The 17,140-nt window shown below is 39.0% G+C and overlaps 1 protein-coding gene across 1 annotated transcript; it reads right to left on the reverse strand.

Moving 5' to 3' along the window:
• Positions 1-188: 188 nt before the first annotated feature.
• ganc (glucosidase, alpha; neutral C) lies at positions 189-16,722 on the reverse strand. Its single transcript, XM_071519485.1, has 25 exons — positions 16,655-16,722; positions 16,347-16,409; positions 15,530-15,632; positions 14,600-14,727; positions 13,889-14,065; positions 13,770-13,791; positions 13,592-13,658; positions 12,507-12,603; positions 11,829-12,012; positions 10,980-11,142; positions 10,267-10,505; positions 8,972-9,098; positions 8,553-8,632; positions 7,880-8,023; positions 6,859-6,955; positions 6,646-6,747; positions 5,973-6,147; positions 5,265-5,333; positions 4,681-4,745; positions 4,507-4,583; positions 4,321-4,395; positions 3,657-3,770; positions 2,459-2,571; positions 1,918-2,021; positions 189-831 (listed from the first exon to the last, which is right to left on the reverse strand). Exons 1-25 carry the CDS (start codon positions 16,681-16,683, stop codon positions 722-724), a joined length of 2,724 nt encoding a protein of 907 aa, XP_071375586.1. The 5' UTR covers positions 16,684-16,722; the 3' UTR covers positions 189-721.
• Positions 16,723-17,140: the final 418 nt, after the last annotated feature.

A 17,140-nucleotide genomic window follows, 5' to 3' on the forward strand; every position in this document is an offset into this window, starting at 1 on the left:
TGAATGCCTGAATGTAAAAATGTCATCCTCTAGTCTAGGAAGAGGCCAGGTCACACAGATGAAATGTTTGTCACTGAGTTACTAGCTGAACACAACAACAACAACAAAATACCAGGCAGCACAGATAAAGGATCAGTCACAAGGCTGCATATCACTGCAACCTTTATTCAATGGAGGAAACTATCATTCCATAACTTCATTACAGAGAGACTTCATCCAGCTCCACACACACTCACATGTAGATACACAATGATCTTCTGGATGGCTGTAGTACCCGTTGATTATTTTCATAATCATTTCACATCACAAGGGAATAACAATCCAATAAAATATGGCTCTTTTGCTCTGTCACTACATACTCAGATTCAGTCATTAACTTAGGTTTCAGTGAACCCTACAGTACTAAAACAATACAGTACTTCATAAAACAGCAGTCAATGGAGGGATGAGCCAACAGTGAGTCTTTGAAAAAGAGCAACAGAGGTAAAATAATAAGCATAAGGCACTAAATGTGTGTATGTAGAGTGGTACATGTAATCTGCCCTATAGCACTGCTCTTTTGCATTGTATGGTGTCTCTGCTCCAATGTCAAAAAAGCCAAAATTCATGCACACTTATTGCACTCCTCAATTAAAATGATTCTGTAGACGTTAACCTGACATTTTCTTCATATGAATGGCAAATCCAGAGGAGGAGAAGGCACTGAGTGACGTAATTACTCTTAATCTATGTGAATCTCCCAGTCCGTCGCCACTCTAAGGTTCAGGTTCCTCATGGTCAACATGTGGCGAGCCTGAGCGTACTGAAACGCAGAAGAGACGTCCTTCGTACCTGGTAACAAAAGGAAATAATAATAATAATAAGCTTTATTTATGTAGCAGCTTTTGAAACACAGTTAGAAAGCGCTTTACAGTCAAAATAAAAGAAGCTCCAAAGGCAATAATAACTACTAAAAGAGAAAAAGTAAAATAACAACAATAAAAGCAACATAGAAGAGGCAAAAACAGCTGAAAAAAACATAAAGTAAGGTAAGACAGTGTAAAAGCAAAAACAAGGAGTAAGTAAGAATCCTAAACAGACTTAAAAACAGGAGAATAAAATCCATCCCCCGACCCTCAGATACTCTGGCACTGTTTATCATCATCGATTTATGATTTTGTTACAGAGGAAGGCAACAAAATCCTTTCATTTCCAGGAGTTATTTTGTGATGAAGTGTTGTAATTTAATTTTTTGGTGTGTCCCCTTTCCCTCAGTTTGCCTCATTCACTTCTACTTCAGTTAGTGATTTCCTACGTTTCCCAGAATGCAGCAGCGCCCCTCACTGAAACCAAAACATGTCTTGTGGCTGCATTGCATTCTGGTCTATTGAGGCTACTGTCAGTGGAGAAATTGGTATTTCTGCCTCTTCTATGATGGATTTTTGGATTGTTGAATGGTAAAGTAAAATTGAGTCTAGAAATAAGCCCTTGCTCTTTGATTCTGAGGGACTGACACCAAAACCTGCTATTTTTTTGTTATTAAACTCATTGTAGCTGCTGGAAATATCTTGAGATGACATCACGTCTACGTTTGGCCAGTTATCCATGTGAATAAAACAAATACACCACAAAACAACAAAATGGGCCCAGAAATGCAAGGTGCATCACTAATAGCTGTTTTTCAACAATGTTAAAGTGTTTTAGGGTGAATTTTTCCATTAAATCTTTTTTTTTTTGTTCAGTTGTAGCTTAACAGTGTTCTACATTGGCTTGTTTGATGCGTTTTGTAATGGCTGTTACAATGATATATGTAAATGTGGGTTTTTGCATGTGAATGCAGGTTGGTGCATATGACATTATTATTTGAATGCCAGCTGTTACATGCCATATAATGTGACATATGTGAATACGAGTTACTATACTGCCAGTGCTCCTCACCAGAAACGTGCAGAATCACAGTGGACGGTTTGCTCTTCACCCCCAGGATGGTGACTGACTGTATGACAGTGTCACACTCAAACTCCCCCTCCTCACTGGCGTTACTGAGGAAGACAACAGAAAACTTCAAATCAGTCAGGAATCAAATCATATGTGAGATATACTTGTTTCAAATATATGAACCATTTGAGGTTCACTTGAGCCCTTAATTTACATGCCAGACACCTAAAAATTTCTCAAGTTTCTCTTCATATTTGACATGCACTCAACTGCTATTCAAAAGAAGAAAGAAAAATCTCCAGTCTATTATCATCAGTGTGTAGGTGACTTGTTCATAAGGGAGATGCTGAAGCCATAATTTACAATTTACAATTTCCCATTTGGCCATAAACCGTTTCCTTTCACTTTTTAGAGCGATGCATGGCGTAATCCCAACCGTAACGTCTCATTTACCCTCAAATCCCTCACCAGCCTCACCTAAACTATTTTCACACGTAGTCTAAAAGTGAGTCCTTCTCTGGGCGGTGTGAGTGTGACTCACCGGCAGAGCAGACGGCCTGACAGCATGCTGAACCTGCGCAGGCAGAAGGCCTTTCTGTCCCGGTAGCTGAAGGAGTGGCCGTCGTCCAGGTACAGCTCACCAGCAGCAACGCCCTGCAGGGCAACGGGACGGAGTCAGGACTTTCATAATTAAAAGATACAAATGCCACAGGTCTCAAGACAGAAGTTATATATTTTATTACAAAGAACTCTATTACTTTATTGGTATCATTTACTTGGTATCATCTCAAAAGCACTGTATTGTATTAAATATTAAACTCACAGAGGTGAAACTGCTCTGTATGACCGATATTTATTAGTTTGTTACGGTGCATGCTAACACTAGCATGCTGTGTTTGATTTACTGGATGGTAGCCTACAAATCTAGCTTGACACCATCACAAAACCACCAGATTGTTTAAATATTGAACTCACAAAGGTGAAACTGCATCACACAGAACATTTTTAGCAGTTTCACATCTGTTTGACCAATATTTGTTAGTCTGTTACAGACTGTAACTTACAGTGCATGCTAATGCTAATTAGAAGACACAAATGTCTCAAGACAGAAGTTCCACGTTTTATTAAAAAGAACTCTGACGTTTTGTTCTGCTCCACCTGTGTATGACCAATATTTATTAGTTTGTTACAGTGCATGCTAACACTTTAGCACACTGTGTTTGTGTAGTTGATGGTGGCCCACAAACTAACCTGGCATCAACTCAAAAGCACCATATTGTTTTAAATAATGAAGTCAGAAAGGCTTAACTGCATCACACAGAACAGTTTTTTAAATTTCACCTATGTATGACCAATATTTGCTACAGTGTATGCTAACACTTTAGCACACTATTTAGTGGATGATATAAACTTGGCACCAGCTCAAAAACACCATGTTGTATTGAACTCACCAAACATTTTTAACAGTTTCACCTTTGTATGACTAATATTCATTAGTTTGTGACGGTAGATGCTAACGCTTTAGCACTGTATTTGTTAGTGGACAGCACAGACTATCATGCAAGGATCTCATAAGCACCATACTATATTAAAAACTGAACTCACACAGGTGAAATTTATTCCTTTAGGTCTGAAGTTCATAGCCATGGCCAGAACTAAAGCTGGTGTTGTTAAATGTTTTATTAATACGAACCCTGGTATACCAAAATAAACCAGCTTCCCTTTATTCCTGTGCTTACATCAGAGTCCAGAGCCACGGTGATGGAGAGGGGGAACAGCTGGAGTTCGGCTGTACAGGAGCCACTTTCTGTCGACCTGGGGACCACCGAGCCCCCCCGCTGGAACACAGGGACCTGCACACAGAAAACACCAGGGGACTGAAATTCATCCACCACAGTAAGAAAACTTGACACTATGAAGAAAATGTTCAAGTAAAAACAATCAAGCTAGGTTTCCTCCAAAACAAATACAAATCTTTGACTATTTATTTTAGAACTAGTGTTTTATTATGTACCAAGTATCCAATTAGAAAGTGTTTTTTGCTTCGATCTGCAATAAGACTAAAACTGGGATCCAAACAGGGACAGCCATGCTATCCATAGCCACCATCTACAAAACAGAAACTTTGACAAATATAGAATAATTCAACACAACTTTGCCTCTCTGTGTGCTTCCCCCTGTGGATTTGATTTGAAAATAATGAGGATTTCTTTTTAGTATACCACAACAGTTTAAAAGTATTCTGTTTTTTGAAAGGGTTTGAGTACCTCCGGTGTGAAAAATAAACTAAGAAAAAGCATGAAGTATATATTCACATGGAGCTCTTAGCAGCAGTTCATTGCCAAGCTGTGAGGTTACAGCCCCACCACCCCCTCTGCTGTGTGAATCATAGTAAACACTCACTGTGTCCAGGGTGACAGGAAGACTCAGGGTCTTGCCTCCTTTGTACGCCTTTGCAGAATGTATATCATACCAAATCTAAAACAGACACAAGCCTTAATATAACATTCACATTGCTGTGTATTATGGCTTATGTGAGCACCAGAATCCATAAATAAGTTACTAGGTGGTTCTGGGCAAAGGATTTACCTCACCAGATCCAGGAAGTAAAACTTTGACTTCTTGAACACCTGGTTCCGTCACAGGACAGGCCAGCAGTGCTCCTCCTGCATGAAATGAGGGACAGTTAAACAGAGAAAGACCAAGTGTAATAATTATGGTGTACATTGTATAATTATGGAGTAATTCTAGTGTATTTATTACCAATCATATACTGGTTGTCCACAGTAAAGGTGCTCTGTTCTCTCGGGAACTCCACCCACAGTGGTCTATACAATGAAACGATAATTGTGTTTTTATTGCTTTTTCTTTACAAAGTTACAAAGACTTTCCAAATAAATTGTTGTAGAAATGAACCACTTCAAATATATGATATCTATCTATCTATCTATCCATCTATCTGATTGAACTCACCTGATTGAATGTACTATGTTTTTCATTATCTTAAAGCCATTTCGATCTGTTTCTTAGACAAATATAAATAGTGAAGTTGATGCCTATGTATAAATTTCTTTCCAAGGCCTTTGCCTTTCCATCAAGGCAAAAGGCGGCTACTTTAAAGGATCTAATCTAGTTTTGATTTGTTTAACACTTTTGGTCACTGCATAATTCCATTTGTATTATTCATAGTTTTGATTTCTGTACAATTATTCCAAAATTTTAATAGTAAAAATAAAGGAAAATGCTGGTAGTGTATGTATGTATGTATGTATTTATCTATCTATTTATCTATCTGGCTTCAATAGCTGCAGTACTTCCACCCGGCAGCAGAGGGCAGCAGCACTGACCTGAGAGGCGGCCGGCCGGAGGTGTGAGCCTGGTGAAACAGAGTATACCAGTAAGGCAGCAGGCAGTACCTGAGTACAGAGGAAGATAGACTGGTCACTTTTTACGACTTCTTGGAAACTGAGATAACCGGCCAAGCAGACTTTTAAATATTCATGACCTGATTTGTGCTCATGGTTTGGTTATTAGATATGTAGCTAACCCAATTTCCTCACAGGGATCATTAAAGTTTAACTTCATCAAATCCAAATCCACATCAGGGACAAGTTTATATTTGTGTTTGTACCACATTCTGGATGTTCACTTTCTGACATGGAATGGGGTAAATTAGTCTCCGCCGGGCTTCATTTGGGATTTGTTTATATCCAGAAAATCCAATAAAAGGGACACAAAAACTGCTGTTTTCTGTTTTGCATGGAGGATGCATTTGTTTTTTTTGCAGGATGGGAAATTAAGAACAGCCACCAGCTAAATGCTAATAAATAAATTGAGATGTCGTTGGCAGGTGACCAACCATCATTTAAAGGTTAGAGGTTACCAGTTTTGCTGTTGAAGTTTGGAAACCACCAAACACTGTGGCTGATGGACAAAAGAATCACTTTTCTTGCCCAAATAATTTGCATTAACATGAAACACAACATCTCACTTCATCCCTGCATCAAACCCCCTCACAGTTGACCCTCATCATAAACCTGAATCCTCTCCTGTACCTCTGTTGGATCACAGAGCGGATCGCAGCGGTGACTTCCTCCCCAAACAGCCAGGGCTCCCGGCGCTTCGTCTCCTTGGCTGAGTGACCTCGGAAAAACGGCTGCAGGGCGGCGGTCTGGTACCAGCGCACCAACAGCTCCGGCTCCGGATCCTGAACAAACCCACCGACATCCACTGAAACACAGAGGAGGGTGGATACAGGGGGGGTGATTTGAAGAGTGGATGGGCGAAATGTATCCTGCTTATTAACTGTAATGTCCAGGGAATAAATAACGGAAAGCAACACATTATACTATGTCCTGACTATTATGTTAAATTGACACAAATCGACTATTTACTACAGTATATAAGTCATAAGGTGGAAGCTACTATGTACATTGTTAATATGTCTGTCATCAAAAAAAAACATGAATACACCCTGATGAAGGCTTCTTCCTGAAATGTTGGTGTCCTAAATAAAATGTCATCCAGTGAGAGTTAAGTGTGCGGCTATACTACTACTTTTCACCAATTTCATTTAGTGGACTTGCCAAATAAAGTTATTCTGTCTCTGAAATCATTCACCAATCATGTAAACTGTGTTTGTTTGTAAATCAAGACATAAACTCTTCACCAGGCAGGGCTGATTTCTCTGTTATTCCACCCCTAAAATCCACCATGTATTGTGCTCACCTCCACAAAATGCGATGCCTGCCACACTTAGAGACAAAAGCATCGGGATGGAGATCTTCAGGTAATCCCAGGTGGCAACATTGTCACCCGTCCATATTGCTCCTGCCTCCCAAACAAAGTCAATAACAACAAACAGTGCAGTTAGGTATACAGCCACAAGTCACAAGTTTATCACAAGGGAGGTCTGACAGGTACATTTTTTAAATAACTTACCAAGTCTCTGTGACCCAGCGAAGAAGGAGCGAGACAGGACGAAAGGTCTCTCTGAGCCTCCTGAGCGGGTGACCAGACCCTCCACTGTGGCCAGGTGCTGGGAGGCAACAAGAGTACCTGTGACTCAGTGATTTGCTTCATTAAGTTTACTAATAACCTGCAATTTTCTGCAATGTCATCCTCATTCATTGTCATCCTCATCCTCGTCGGACTGATTTTATTTTATTTTATTTATTTACTTATTTTTTATTAACTGTATATTGATTTTGTGTTGATGTTCAGATCTCTATTTACTTGACTTGTGTGTGTATATATATATATATTGACACTGATACTTCCACTAACTACTGATGATATTGATGAATTTACACTAACTATTTTAGTTGAACTGAACTTATCTTATCTATTGCTTGTCTACTGTTATACAGTTTATGTAACTCCCTCCTTCTATTAACCAATGTATGTCTATCTAATGTCTAATGTCCAATGCTTGTTCTTTATACTACCTGCCCAGGGATTACGGATGAAAACTAGCCTTCTTGGCTAATTCTGGCATATTTTTTAATGTGCACTGGCCCTGTCAAATAAACTAATAAATAAAAATTGAATTTGAGATACGTACCAGCAACATGTTTGAATATATGTCAGCTGAACCACACCAAACCAAATCAAAACCTAAACTACTAAATCTACTAAACTATCTACTATATATTAGTTTGCCGATATATAAGGTAATATTGGCCTTTCAATAAAAACTGGATATCAGCCAGCCAGTTTGGTCCACTTCTGATATGATAGAAGTGAGGATATGATTTTGGTTTCAGAGGCTTTTGCACTTTGACAAGTATAAAACTCTGGGGGAAACACAGAATAATTGCAATTTTCTGGCATAAACATAGTCAAAATTATATAGAGAGAATATCGGCACACATATCAGATATCAACCACTTCAGTCCAATATTGTTATTAGCCCCCAAAAACCCATACTGGTCAAAACCTATGATCTATCTAGTCCACTCACCTGGTAAAAGCCATACAGGTTGTGTAATTCCCGGTGTTCCCAGCCCCCAGAATGCACTGCGTCCTTTGGCATGGTCTGCTCCGGCCCGTCGAACACTGACGGTTCGTTCATATCATTCCACACAAATAATAATGGAGTCGAGCCCTGAATCAGACAGAAATCAACACTTCAACCACAACAACTTTGCCCGTTGTGAGTTTATGACTCTACAAATACAGTACCCAGTGAGCGAATATAATTTGTTTTGTTTTTTTCTTTCTGCGCAGAGGTAAAGTAGTAAATCGAAGGTAGGAAATTACAGACTTTTGCATAAAACTCAGAAATGCTTTAAAGGATATAATCATCTTTATTTAAAAAAAACCCCACAGATGATAAGATGACACTTAACTCAAAGAAGAAAGGATATAGTGGCTCCATTGGGTTTTAGTGTGCGAAAGCATTCGATAAGAAAGTAGTTTCAAGGCACAATTCAAACAAAAATGTTAAAAGCTTATATCTCATCGCTACTTCAAAAGAACATATAAAAACAACTTCAATGTGTTTCGGCCTTGCTGTGGCCTTCATCAGGGAGCAGCACACCCTTTCTTCTTTGAATAAGATGAAACTTTATTGATCCACACTGGGGGGGAAAGTGGGTTACATGAACTGATTCCAGGTTTATTTTTATACTTACAGTGTACTTATCCAGGGCAAAGCATCTGGAGTACCAGGCTCGAGTGTCTGGGCTGCTGTAATCAAGGTAACAGGATTCACCTGTGAGGAAAGCGAACATGAGCTCCGGTTGAAAAGAACTAAAGCTTGGCATTCAGGGGAATGTTAGAAATTATCAGTGTACATTTGGACGGATTCACTCCAAAACGCCATGAAACCAAAAACAAAAAGTGTTTCATCCTGTAAAATTATTATATATATATATGTTCTAAATTTGCAAATAAAGGACACAAGAAAGCAAATAACTTCAATAATATTCAGCAGGGAATTTTACTTTCATGTCAACAGACACGTTGTTAGAGCAGGTGTCACATTTTTCAAAAGGTTGAGATCTCATTGTACCATTTTGGAGTCAAACTCTATTTATAGTAAAAAACCCACCAGGCCAGCACACGCCCTGATAGATCTGTCCCTCTCTGTCCTTGACAAAATGTCCTCCGTCTCTGGCCTCACAGTAGAGCGACCAATCAGGATCAACTTTGATGTGGGGATCGCTTATAACCACCAACTGAAAGATACAAAAAAATGCACAATGAGTAACCTTCACTTGTAACAAACCACAACAGAAACAGGTTTGCGAGAATATTGTGTAGATGATTTAATGATGCATATCCAGCCATATGTATACAACAACATATTCTTATTGGGTGAATGCTTACTGGACCAACCATATTCATAGTATTCTGTTACATCATCACACGGCCATCTTGGTAGGAAAATAACAGGTGATTGTAATAAATTAACAGGCGATTACAATCAAATGACAAAAACCAATGAGCTGTGTGTATTGTAAAGCGCCATATTGGTAGGAAATGCATGTGACATCATGGGTATACTATGAATAGCTAATAACCTCATATATAACACGGTCATATTAAACTAATAATATCTTATAATACATGCCATGATTCATGTATGGAATGTATCTCCTAATGTAAGAATAATGTAAATATGCTTATGCTATGCTTATAATGCTTTTCTGGTGCTTCACAATGCACCTCGGGTATACTGTATAGCTAAATGGGTAAAGTGTTTACCAAATGGTTTATGTTATGCTACTCCATGTTACATTATGTTAGGTTGCGTTACGTTATTTTATGTGATATTGCACCCTGCAACTGATCATCTTTTTTTTGGTCTAGGTGGTGCTACTTTGGATAAAACTGTTCACCAAATGGTTTGTTGAGTTACGTTACATTACACTGCGTTGTGTTATGTTACATTATGTTATATTATGCTGCACCCTGCAACTTCCTCTTCTTTTGGTCTAGGTCAGTGTTTCCCAACCCAGTCCTCAAGGACCCCTTTTCCTGCAAGTATTGGTTCCAGCTCTACTCTTGCGCACCTGATCCAGTTAAGGTCTTAATGCTGATTGGTAGAGACAGATCTACCTGAACAGAGCAGCATGAAAGTGTGTAGGCCCCAGTGGGATCAGGTGTGCAAGAGTAAAGATGGAATAAAAACTTGCAGGACAGGGGGTCCTTGAGGACTGGGTTGGGAACCACTGGTCTAGGTGGTGCTACATTTTGGATAAAAGTGTTCACCAAAGGTTTCACCTTACATTATGATGCATTGTGTTACGTGTTGTGTTGTGTTGTGTCATGTTATGTTGTGTTGTGCCATATTATGTTGTGCTTTGCCATGTCATGTCATGTCATGATGTCCCCACAACTGACCTTCCTCTTCTTCTGGCCCAGGTGGCGCTGCAGGCCAGCCGGGTCGGGGAAGAGAACAGGGTCCCAGGTGAAATACCGCTTCCCCTCTGTGTGCTCGATGTCCAGCCAGATGACGTCGTACGGGATGCTGTGTCGGTCGAACCCGGCGTCCACAGCCTTCACATCGGCTTCGTCATCGTAGTTCCAGCGGCACTGGTGGTAGCCGAGGGAGAACAGAGGGGGCAGCGTCTGATATCCTAGTGGGAGGAGAAAAGAAGTATAATATCACACTGACAGATAATCCACAGGCATATTGTCAGCATCACAAGTAACACCCAGAGGATAAACATATGAGATGAGAAGCAAAAAAAAAATTAGATTGAAATTACATTAGCCCTTTCTCATTTTAGCCTCTTCATGTATATTGTAGTTTCAGGGTTCATTTATTTTCCTGTTTAATATTATTTTCCTTTTCCTTTTTTTCCCCAATTATTTTTCATTAGCTATTTGTTTTGTTTGATGTTTGTGTTATGTGTTATGGTAGGGTTATTATGATTCATGGTGTTTTTCATGTATTTATGACTTTTTGACTTTCTTTGTAGTTTTAAGGTGAAGTCACATTTATTAGATATTCATTTCACTTCTAACCTCTCCTTCACAATGCTGTTACTTTATCATTTTATAGCATTATGTTTGCTGTTTTTCTATGTACAAATAAATCCAATAAAATAGATACAGCTCAGCATACAGACCTGTTAGCTGAGCATACTGGGTGAACAGCTGCTGTGGTGTGGGTCCCAGCAGAACCGTGCAGTCAATCACACCACTTTCTGACAGCCAGTGGACGTCAGTATGAGGCTGGACCCGCCTCCTCTTCACTGGGGGGGTTCGGTCATCCTAGCAGGGGAAAGAGACAGGAGGATGCTGTGGTTACAAATGTGCATTTTATAATAGATAGGAGTAAGCTTTTATAATAATGCTGCTTTTTTTTTGCCATTTGCTTTTTTGTCTTGAGAATGAGGCTTTTTAGTCTTCATAGCTGAAATGTTTTGCAACACCAGTCGCTTGCTCATAACACCGTCCTCCATTGTTGAGCAATTGAAAATGCAAGTTTGGGGGTGGGGAGGATTGTTTTGAAATGCCAGTGGGTGGCGAGTTTTTGTCCCAAAACAGAGTATGGGCCAGAAAGTGAGTGTTGAAAGCCAGAAATTTCAGCACCTGGAGAAGTAATCGTTGAGCCATTGGTCTTATTCAACAACCCTATCAAGCCCCTACAGATATATTATGGTCATTGTCTGCAAAGAGGCAGAAAAAATCTTACTTGTTGCCCCTTTAAGTGTCTTTCTCAAGGGCACCTTAGTGGTAGTTACTGAGGAATGAGGATAGCTTTGGTCATTCAATTTCCCCACCCAGACTTTGCAGCCAGTCTGGTGATAAAAACCAACAAACCTCTGGTCACAAGCCTCACCTTAGCTTCTCTGACCTTTAGGACTAAATAAATGGCCACTGGAAATAAACCTAAAAATCTAAACTTTTTAGAGAAAGGCAGGGAGATATGAGAGCAGCACTGGAACAAGGATTACCTGTTGGTCATTGGGGTTGTAGTGAACGTTCACAAAGGTCTCTGATGCATTCAGCCAGAACAGACCTACAGTCCTGTCAGGCTTGTGGGCCACCAGCAGCGGCACGGACCCATACAGGCCGAGGCGACTGTGCAAGTCGTAGGCAAACACGTCCAAGTTATACAGCCGATAAGGTTCTCCATCTCTGGGAAATGAAATGAATCAAAGTCATATAACTAGGGTATAAAATCTATATAAAATTCCAAGACTTTCCTAGATTTTCCATAACTAAGTCAGACTGCTTCCATGACCCAAAAAGTATTATTTGTCCCTGGTTTGTAGGTCTAGTTTCCACTACAGTTGGGTTTGCTGTGGAGAAAACTAGCTGGAGATCACTATCTAATGCAATGAATGTGTGAAAGAAGTTGTAAAATACATTCTGGTATATTCTTCTAAAGTATTACCTAGTACTCCAGTAGACTGAAACAACTTGTAAAATACATTCTGGTATATTCCTGTAAAATGACGCATTTGTAAAATTCCCTGATATTCCCTGACTTCTTCAGAGAATTTATCACATTCCCTGGCTTTCCCTGTCTGTAATACACCTCTCAAAATTCCAAGATATTCCAGGAAATTCAATGACCAATGGGAACCTGTATAACATGCGTGTTCTAATACATGTGTGTTTCTCCATACCTGGTATCCTTAAGCTGCAGGCTGTCAGCGTGCTCCGGGAGGCCGTATACATGGCTGAACCCATGGAGACAGAAGTCCGCTCCTACGCTGCTGGGACCTGCAGAGGCACAAGGAATCTTTTTATGGATATCTTTATTATTATGATAATATTGCTGTTACAAAGTTTTGTGTTATTACAGTTCTGCTGAGCGGGCCTTAATTGAGCCTGCAGTGCAAGAAGCCTTGCTATTAGTCTTCTTGCTGACTGTTTGGTTTGTTCCTTTATAAATTGCACTCTGCAACTTTGCTGCAAAAGTGCTATGCAAATATAGATATTATTATTATATTAGAATGAAAAATTATTTTGCATACATGAATATTAGTCTTTTTAATAGGTGTGTAGGCAAAGAATGGAGCAGGCCATGATAAGAGCAACGACACCTACACACTGTCTTCTTTTAGATATTTGTCTGAATCATTTCAGTTCTCAGTTTGTTATGTGTACCAAGGTGTAAAGAAATGCTTTGAGTTTCAGTTACAAACATTTCTCAAACATCAAGTGGGCGGAGCCAAAGAACCACAGTTTTTCTAAGTTTTCGGGAATGGCTAACTGGCAAACTTGAATGGCAAAGAAGGAATTTTGCTACCTAAATAAAAATATAAATGGCAGTGACTTCTTTGTTTCATTCATTCATGACCATGACATTAATGATATCAGAAGGTCAGCAGCTAGCTAACTAGCTAACCTAGATAACTTAGTATGGCTAAATTGGATTTTTTCAGTTAGTAGCAGAGTGCTTGGCTTCATAATATTAGCTTCCTCCTTTCTTACCTCTTGCCTTTTTCATTAGGCTTCAGTCCAACATTACTTAGCCTGAAAAACTATTATAGAATAGAATTAATTATAATTTAATTAATTATATAACTGAAAAGTGTAATTTAAGTGTAATAAGTGTCCACGTGAAGACAGTTTGAACTAAACTCTAATTCCTATAGAAATATCAAATTATAGTGATACCTATAAGTGTTACCTGGCTGTCATTGGTATCAAGTTTACCAGAATCACTGAAGTTTGCCTTTTAAAATATTTAATAGCAGACACAAACCATTAGCTTTGATATCCACGAACTGTCTGAAAGTCTCTTTCCATAAACCTGTGTCGTCCTCTTGAAGCTGAAACCAGCAGTGGAACAAAGCAAAAAAGGACATAGGTATATATAGAGGGAATTAAGCTTCAATTAAGAGTATTATGTTGCAATCTGGACAGTGTTGGTCTTCTCTTACCTCACTACCATGAGATGTGGCTCTGAGAGAAAAACAGACACAAAAAACAAGCAAATTGAGTCATTTTTCCACAAGTTATCTGTTTTTTTCAGCTCACAGCCCTTCCATCAGTTCCTCACCTGGGTGGATCCTGCAGCGTCTCAAACCACAATCTGCCTTTGGAGTTGAATGTGACAATCACTTCCTCTCCACACAGGATGTCCAGTCGGAAAGGGAAATGCCACAGACGGACCTGGTGATGCCCTGAGGACCAAGTGAGGGTGACAGAGTCCTTAGTCCGTCTCTCCACTCTCAACCTGCCAGATGACGATAACAAAGGTCCACCACTGCTGTTGCCCAGGCTCAATGTAATGATATAAAATTGTCGGAAAAGCGAAAAAATACCCCAATACCTCAAGATCTTTGCTTACAAAATAATATTATTTGGAATCTGTTTCTCTTTGGAAAAGACTTGTGAATTAAATCTTTTCTTAAAAAGCAGATAAACACAGAATATTTGAATGAAAACGTTCAAATGTCAAAGTAATTTATTGATCTCCTGATTTCTCACTGTGTCCCATATGTTTCCAATTCCACTAAATAGACAGAGAAGCTGCCACCCAGCCTAAAATAATTATATTTTTATTGATTTCTGTGGTTATAAATGGTGTTTGAGATGCCTTTCCACCCTGCCAAGAAAACATTTTGTGGAAGAACACAGCTGCGCAACACAAGCCCAAAGCTTTTAGTGTAACAGTGAAAGAGTAACTACTGTGTGTAATTGATTTTTAAGGACATTGCTAGTGTAACTTGATATCATAATGGAGGGAAGATGGTGATGCAACTCTTACGGTTCACACTGCGAGTCCCCAGTCGTCACATCTGGAACTCGGTAGCGTCCTTTAATGGGCTGGAGTTCGTCTATTAATATCCGTACAGTCTCACTTTTGCAGGGTGACACAGAAAGAAGCAGTCTCATCTATGAAAAATAGGCTTGTGTTATAGAGAGTTAGAGCACTTTGGATGTAGTTTAGAATTTAAAGGGATAGTTCAGGTTTTATAAGAAGCCTATATGATTTATCATAAACTTGGAGTTCTTTGAAACCACAGACAAAGCACTTTTGTGAGTGTATTTATCATTGAGATATAGGAGGCAGAATTTGTTTGCAATGCTAGTGCAAGTGAGTGGGGCTGAAGAGGCAATCCTCTGAGATATATTTACCTCCTATATACGTAATTAACTATGTTTGGTTATTATGATCTATGGTGTTATTCATTCATTTATTTATTTCAGGGTATCTGCCTGGAATTGAATTTATGGCCAATTTTAAAACTAAAAAAATGACTTCTGTTTGAACATAGTTCATAAAAATTCTTAACCTATAAATGGTGGTGTGGTATAGGAGAAAGTATTAATGTAAGAGAGGACTTGCAGCGCAAATAAACCTGTCACTGAATGCATGGTGAAAACATAAGAGAGCCTTAAATATAGAAGTCATTTATTTTAAGACTTTTTAAGACTTCAGAACATTTACCTCCTTCTATATAGTTAACTGTGTTGTGGACAGCTTATTAACTTGAGTGCATTCCATATGATACAAGTTTTTAGCCCCATTGACTTGCACTAATACTGCTAAAAAAAAAAACCCTAGCAACTGTTAATGTTTGTTGGAGTTAAAGGAACTCTCTGTACAAGACTGTCACTTCAGGCAGGCTCCATAAAAAAAGAAAGAAGCTGGATCATGTATAAACTTGATATATAACTATTCTGGTGTCCAAACCTGTGTGTCAGGCTCCAGCAGTTCAAAACGTGCTGCCTTCTCTGTGAGCACCATGGTGTCCAACAGGGTCTGGTACTGCAGGTTCGGACCCTGGATCTGTCGCCTCAAAAGCAACATCCAATTTCTTGTCAACAATACTTATCAACAAATTTTAAAAGCAAGACAATCAAATGTGTTTAATTATGTCAAAAGATACACTACCAGTCAAAAGTTTGGACCCACCTGATTGAATGTGCTATGTTTTTCATTCTCTTAAAGCCATTTTGATCTAAAGGCTTCTGCTTAAATGCTTGAAATGTATTTCTTAGACAAATATAAATAGTGAAGTTGATCCTATGTATGAATTTCTTTCCAAAGCCTTTTCCCTTCCATCAAGGCAAAGGGCGGCTACTTTAAAGAATCTAAAATATAAGATAGTTTTGATTTGTTTAACACTTTTTTGGTCGCTGCATAATTCCACTTGTGTTATTTCATAGTTTTGATGTCTTTACTGTTATTCTAAAATGTGGAAAATAGTAAAAACACACACATTCATGGTGTATTGCAATGTAAAGTGCATTGGCTGAAATCATCTACAAAGTGGCATGTTCGGTAAATTTTGCTTATTTGGGGTGATCATAGATATTTTGTAAAACGTATTATTCATAGTATCCCATGATGTTACATGCATTTCCTACCAATATGGTGCTTTACAATATACACAGCTCATTGGCTGTGGCTGTCATTTGATTAATAATCACCTGTTAATTTATTATAATCACCAGTTATTTTCCTTACAGAGATGGCTGTGTGGTAATGTAACAGACGTTTTACACACCTGTAAAACGCGACCTGGTCACATTTCTTGAACTTTTCTTTCCCTTCATCATCAGGGACAACACTGTGGAACAAGCAGGTGGATGTTAGAGACAAAATATTCTCCTGTAAACACAACAGGCAGAGAGCATGTAGCCTGCTGGATGTGGACAGGCTGCATCCGACACAACTGTGCTGCAAAGGGACGCTGAGGACTTCATGAAGTTTTCTGTTTTCTGTGCACGGACTCACTGTCAAATGCCAAATGTCAACATCCAAAGCTCGTCATTGCTACAATAGTGTGCATGAAAAAGCAAATGTTGTTTATACCTAACGACGGTTTGCCTCTCTTCCGCCATTTCGGTAGAAAGATATTAGTTGTGTCCCCTGGTATGAATTGCTACATTTGTTTTATCTGTGTAAGTTAAAGGACTTTGACACAGCAAGCAGCCATAACTGAGTTAGCAGTGTCAAGCTAGCCAGGGTAAAAAAACAAAACAAAACAAAACATGACTTCCGGTCTTTCAAAATAAACGTTTCAAAATAAAAGCCTTACATACATACGTTGCACGTTTTCCTATACTACTAATTCCTGCTCCTACTACTCCTACTCCTACTCCTACTCCTACTACTACTACTACTACAACCACTACTACTACTACATATAATAATAACCTTTATTAATAGAGCACTACTCAAAACGGCGTTACAATGCGCTTTAGAAGATACATCAAAATGTAAGCGTGTTTTTAAAGTGTTTAAAGGAGGGACTGAGTTGGTTTATGAGTGATAAAGAATATATTTAAGAAGGAATCT

Source organism: Centroberyx affinis, unplaced genomic scaffold, assembly GCF_046629955.1.
Source record: "Centroberyx affinis isolate AG114_WGS23_722 - 3 ecotype Tasmania unplaced genomic scaffold, CSIRO-AGI_Caff_v1 ptg000058l_1, whole genome shotgun sequence".
Taxonomy (NCBI): Eukaryota; Metazoa; Chordata; class Actinopteri; order Beryciformes; family Berycidae; genus Centroberyx; species Centroberyx affinis.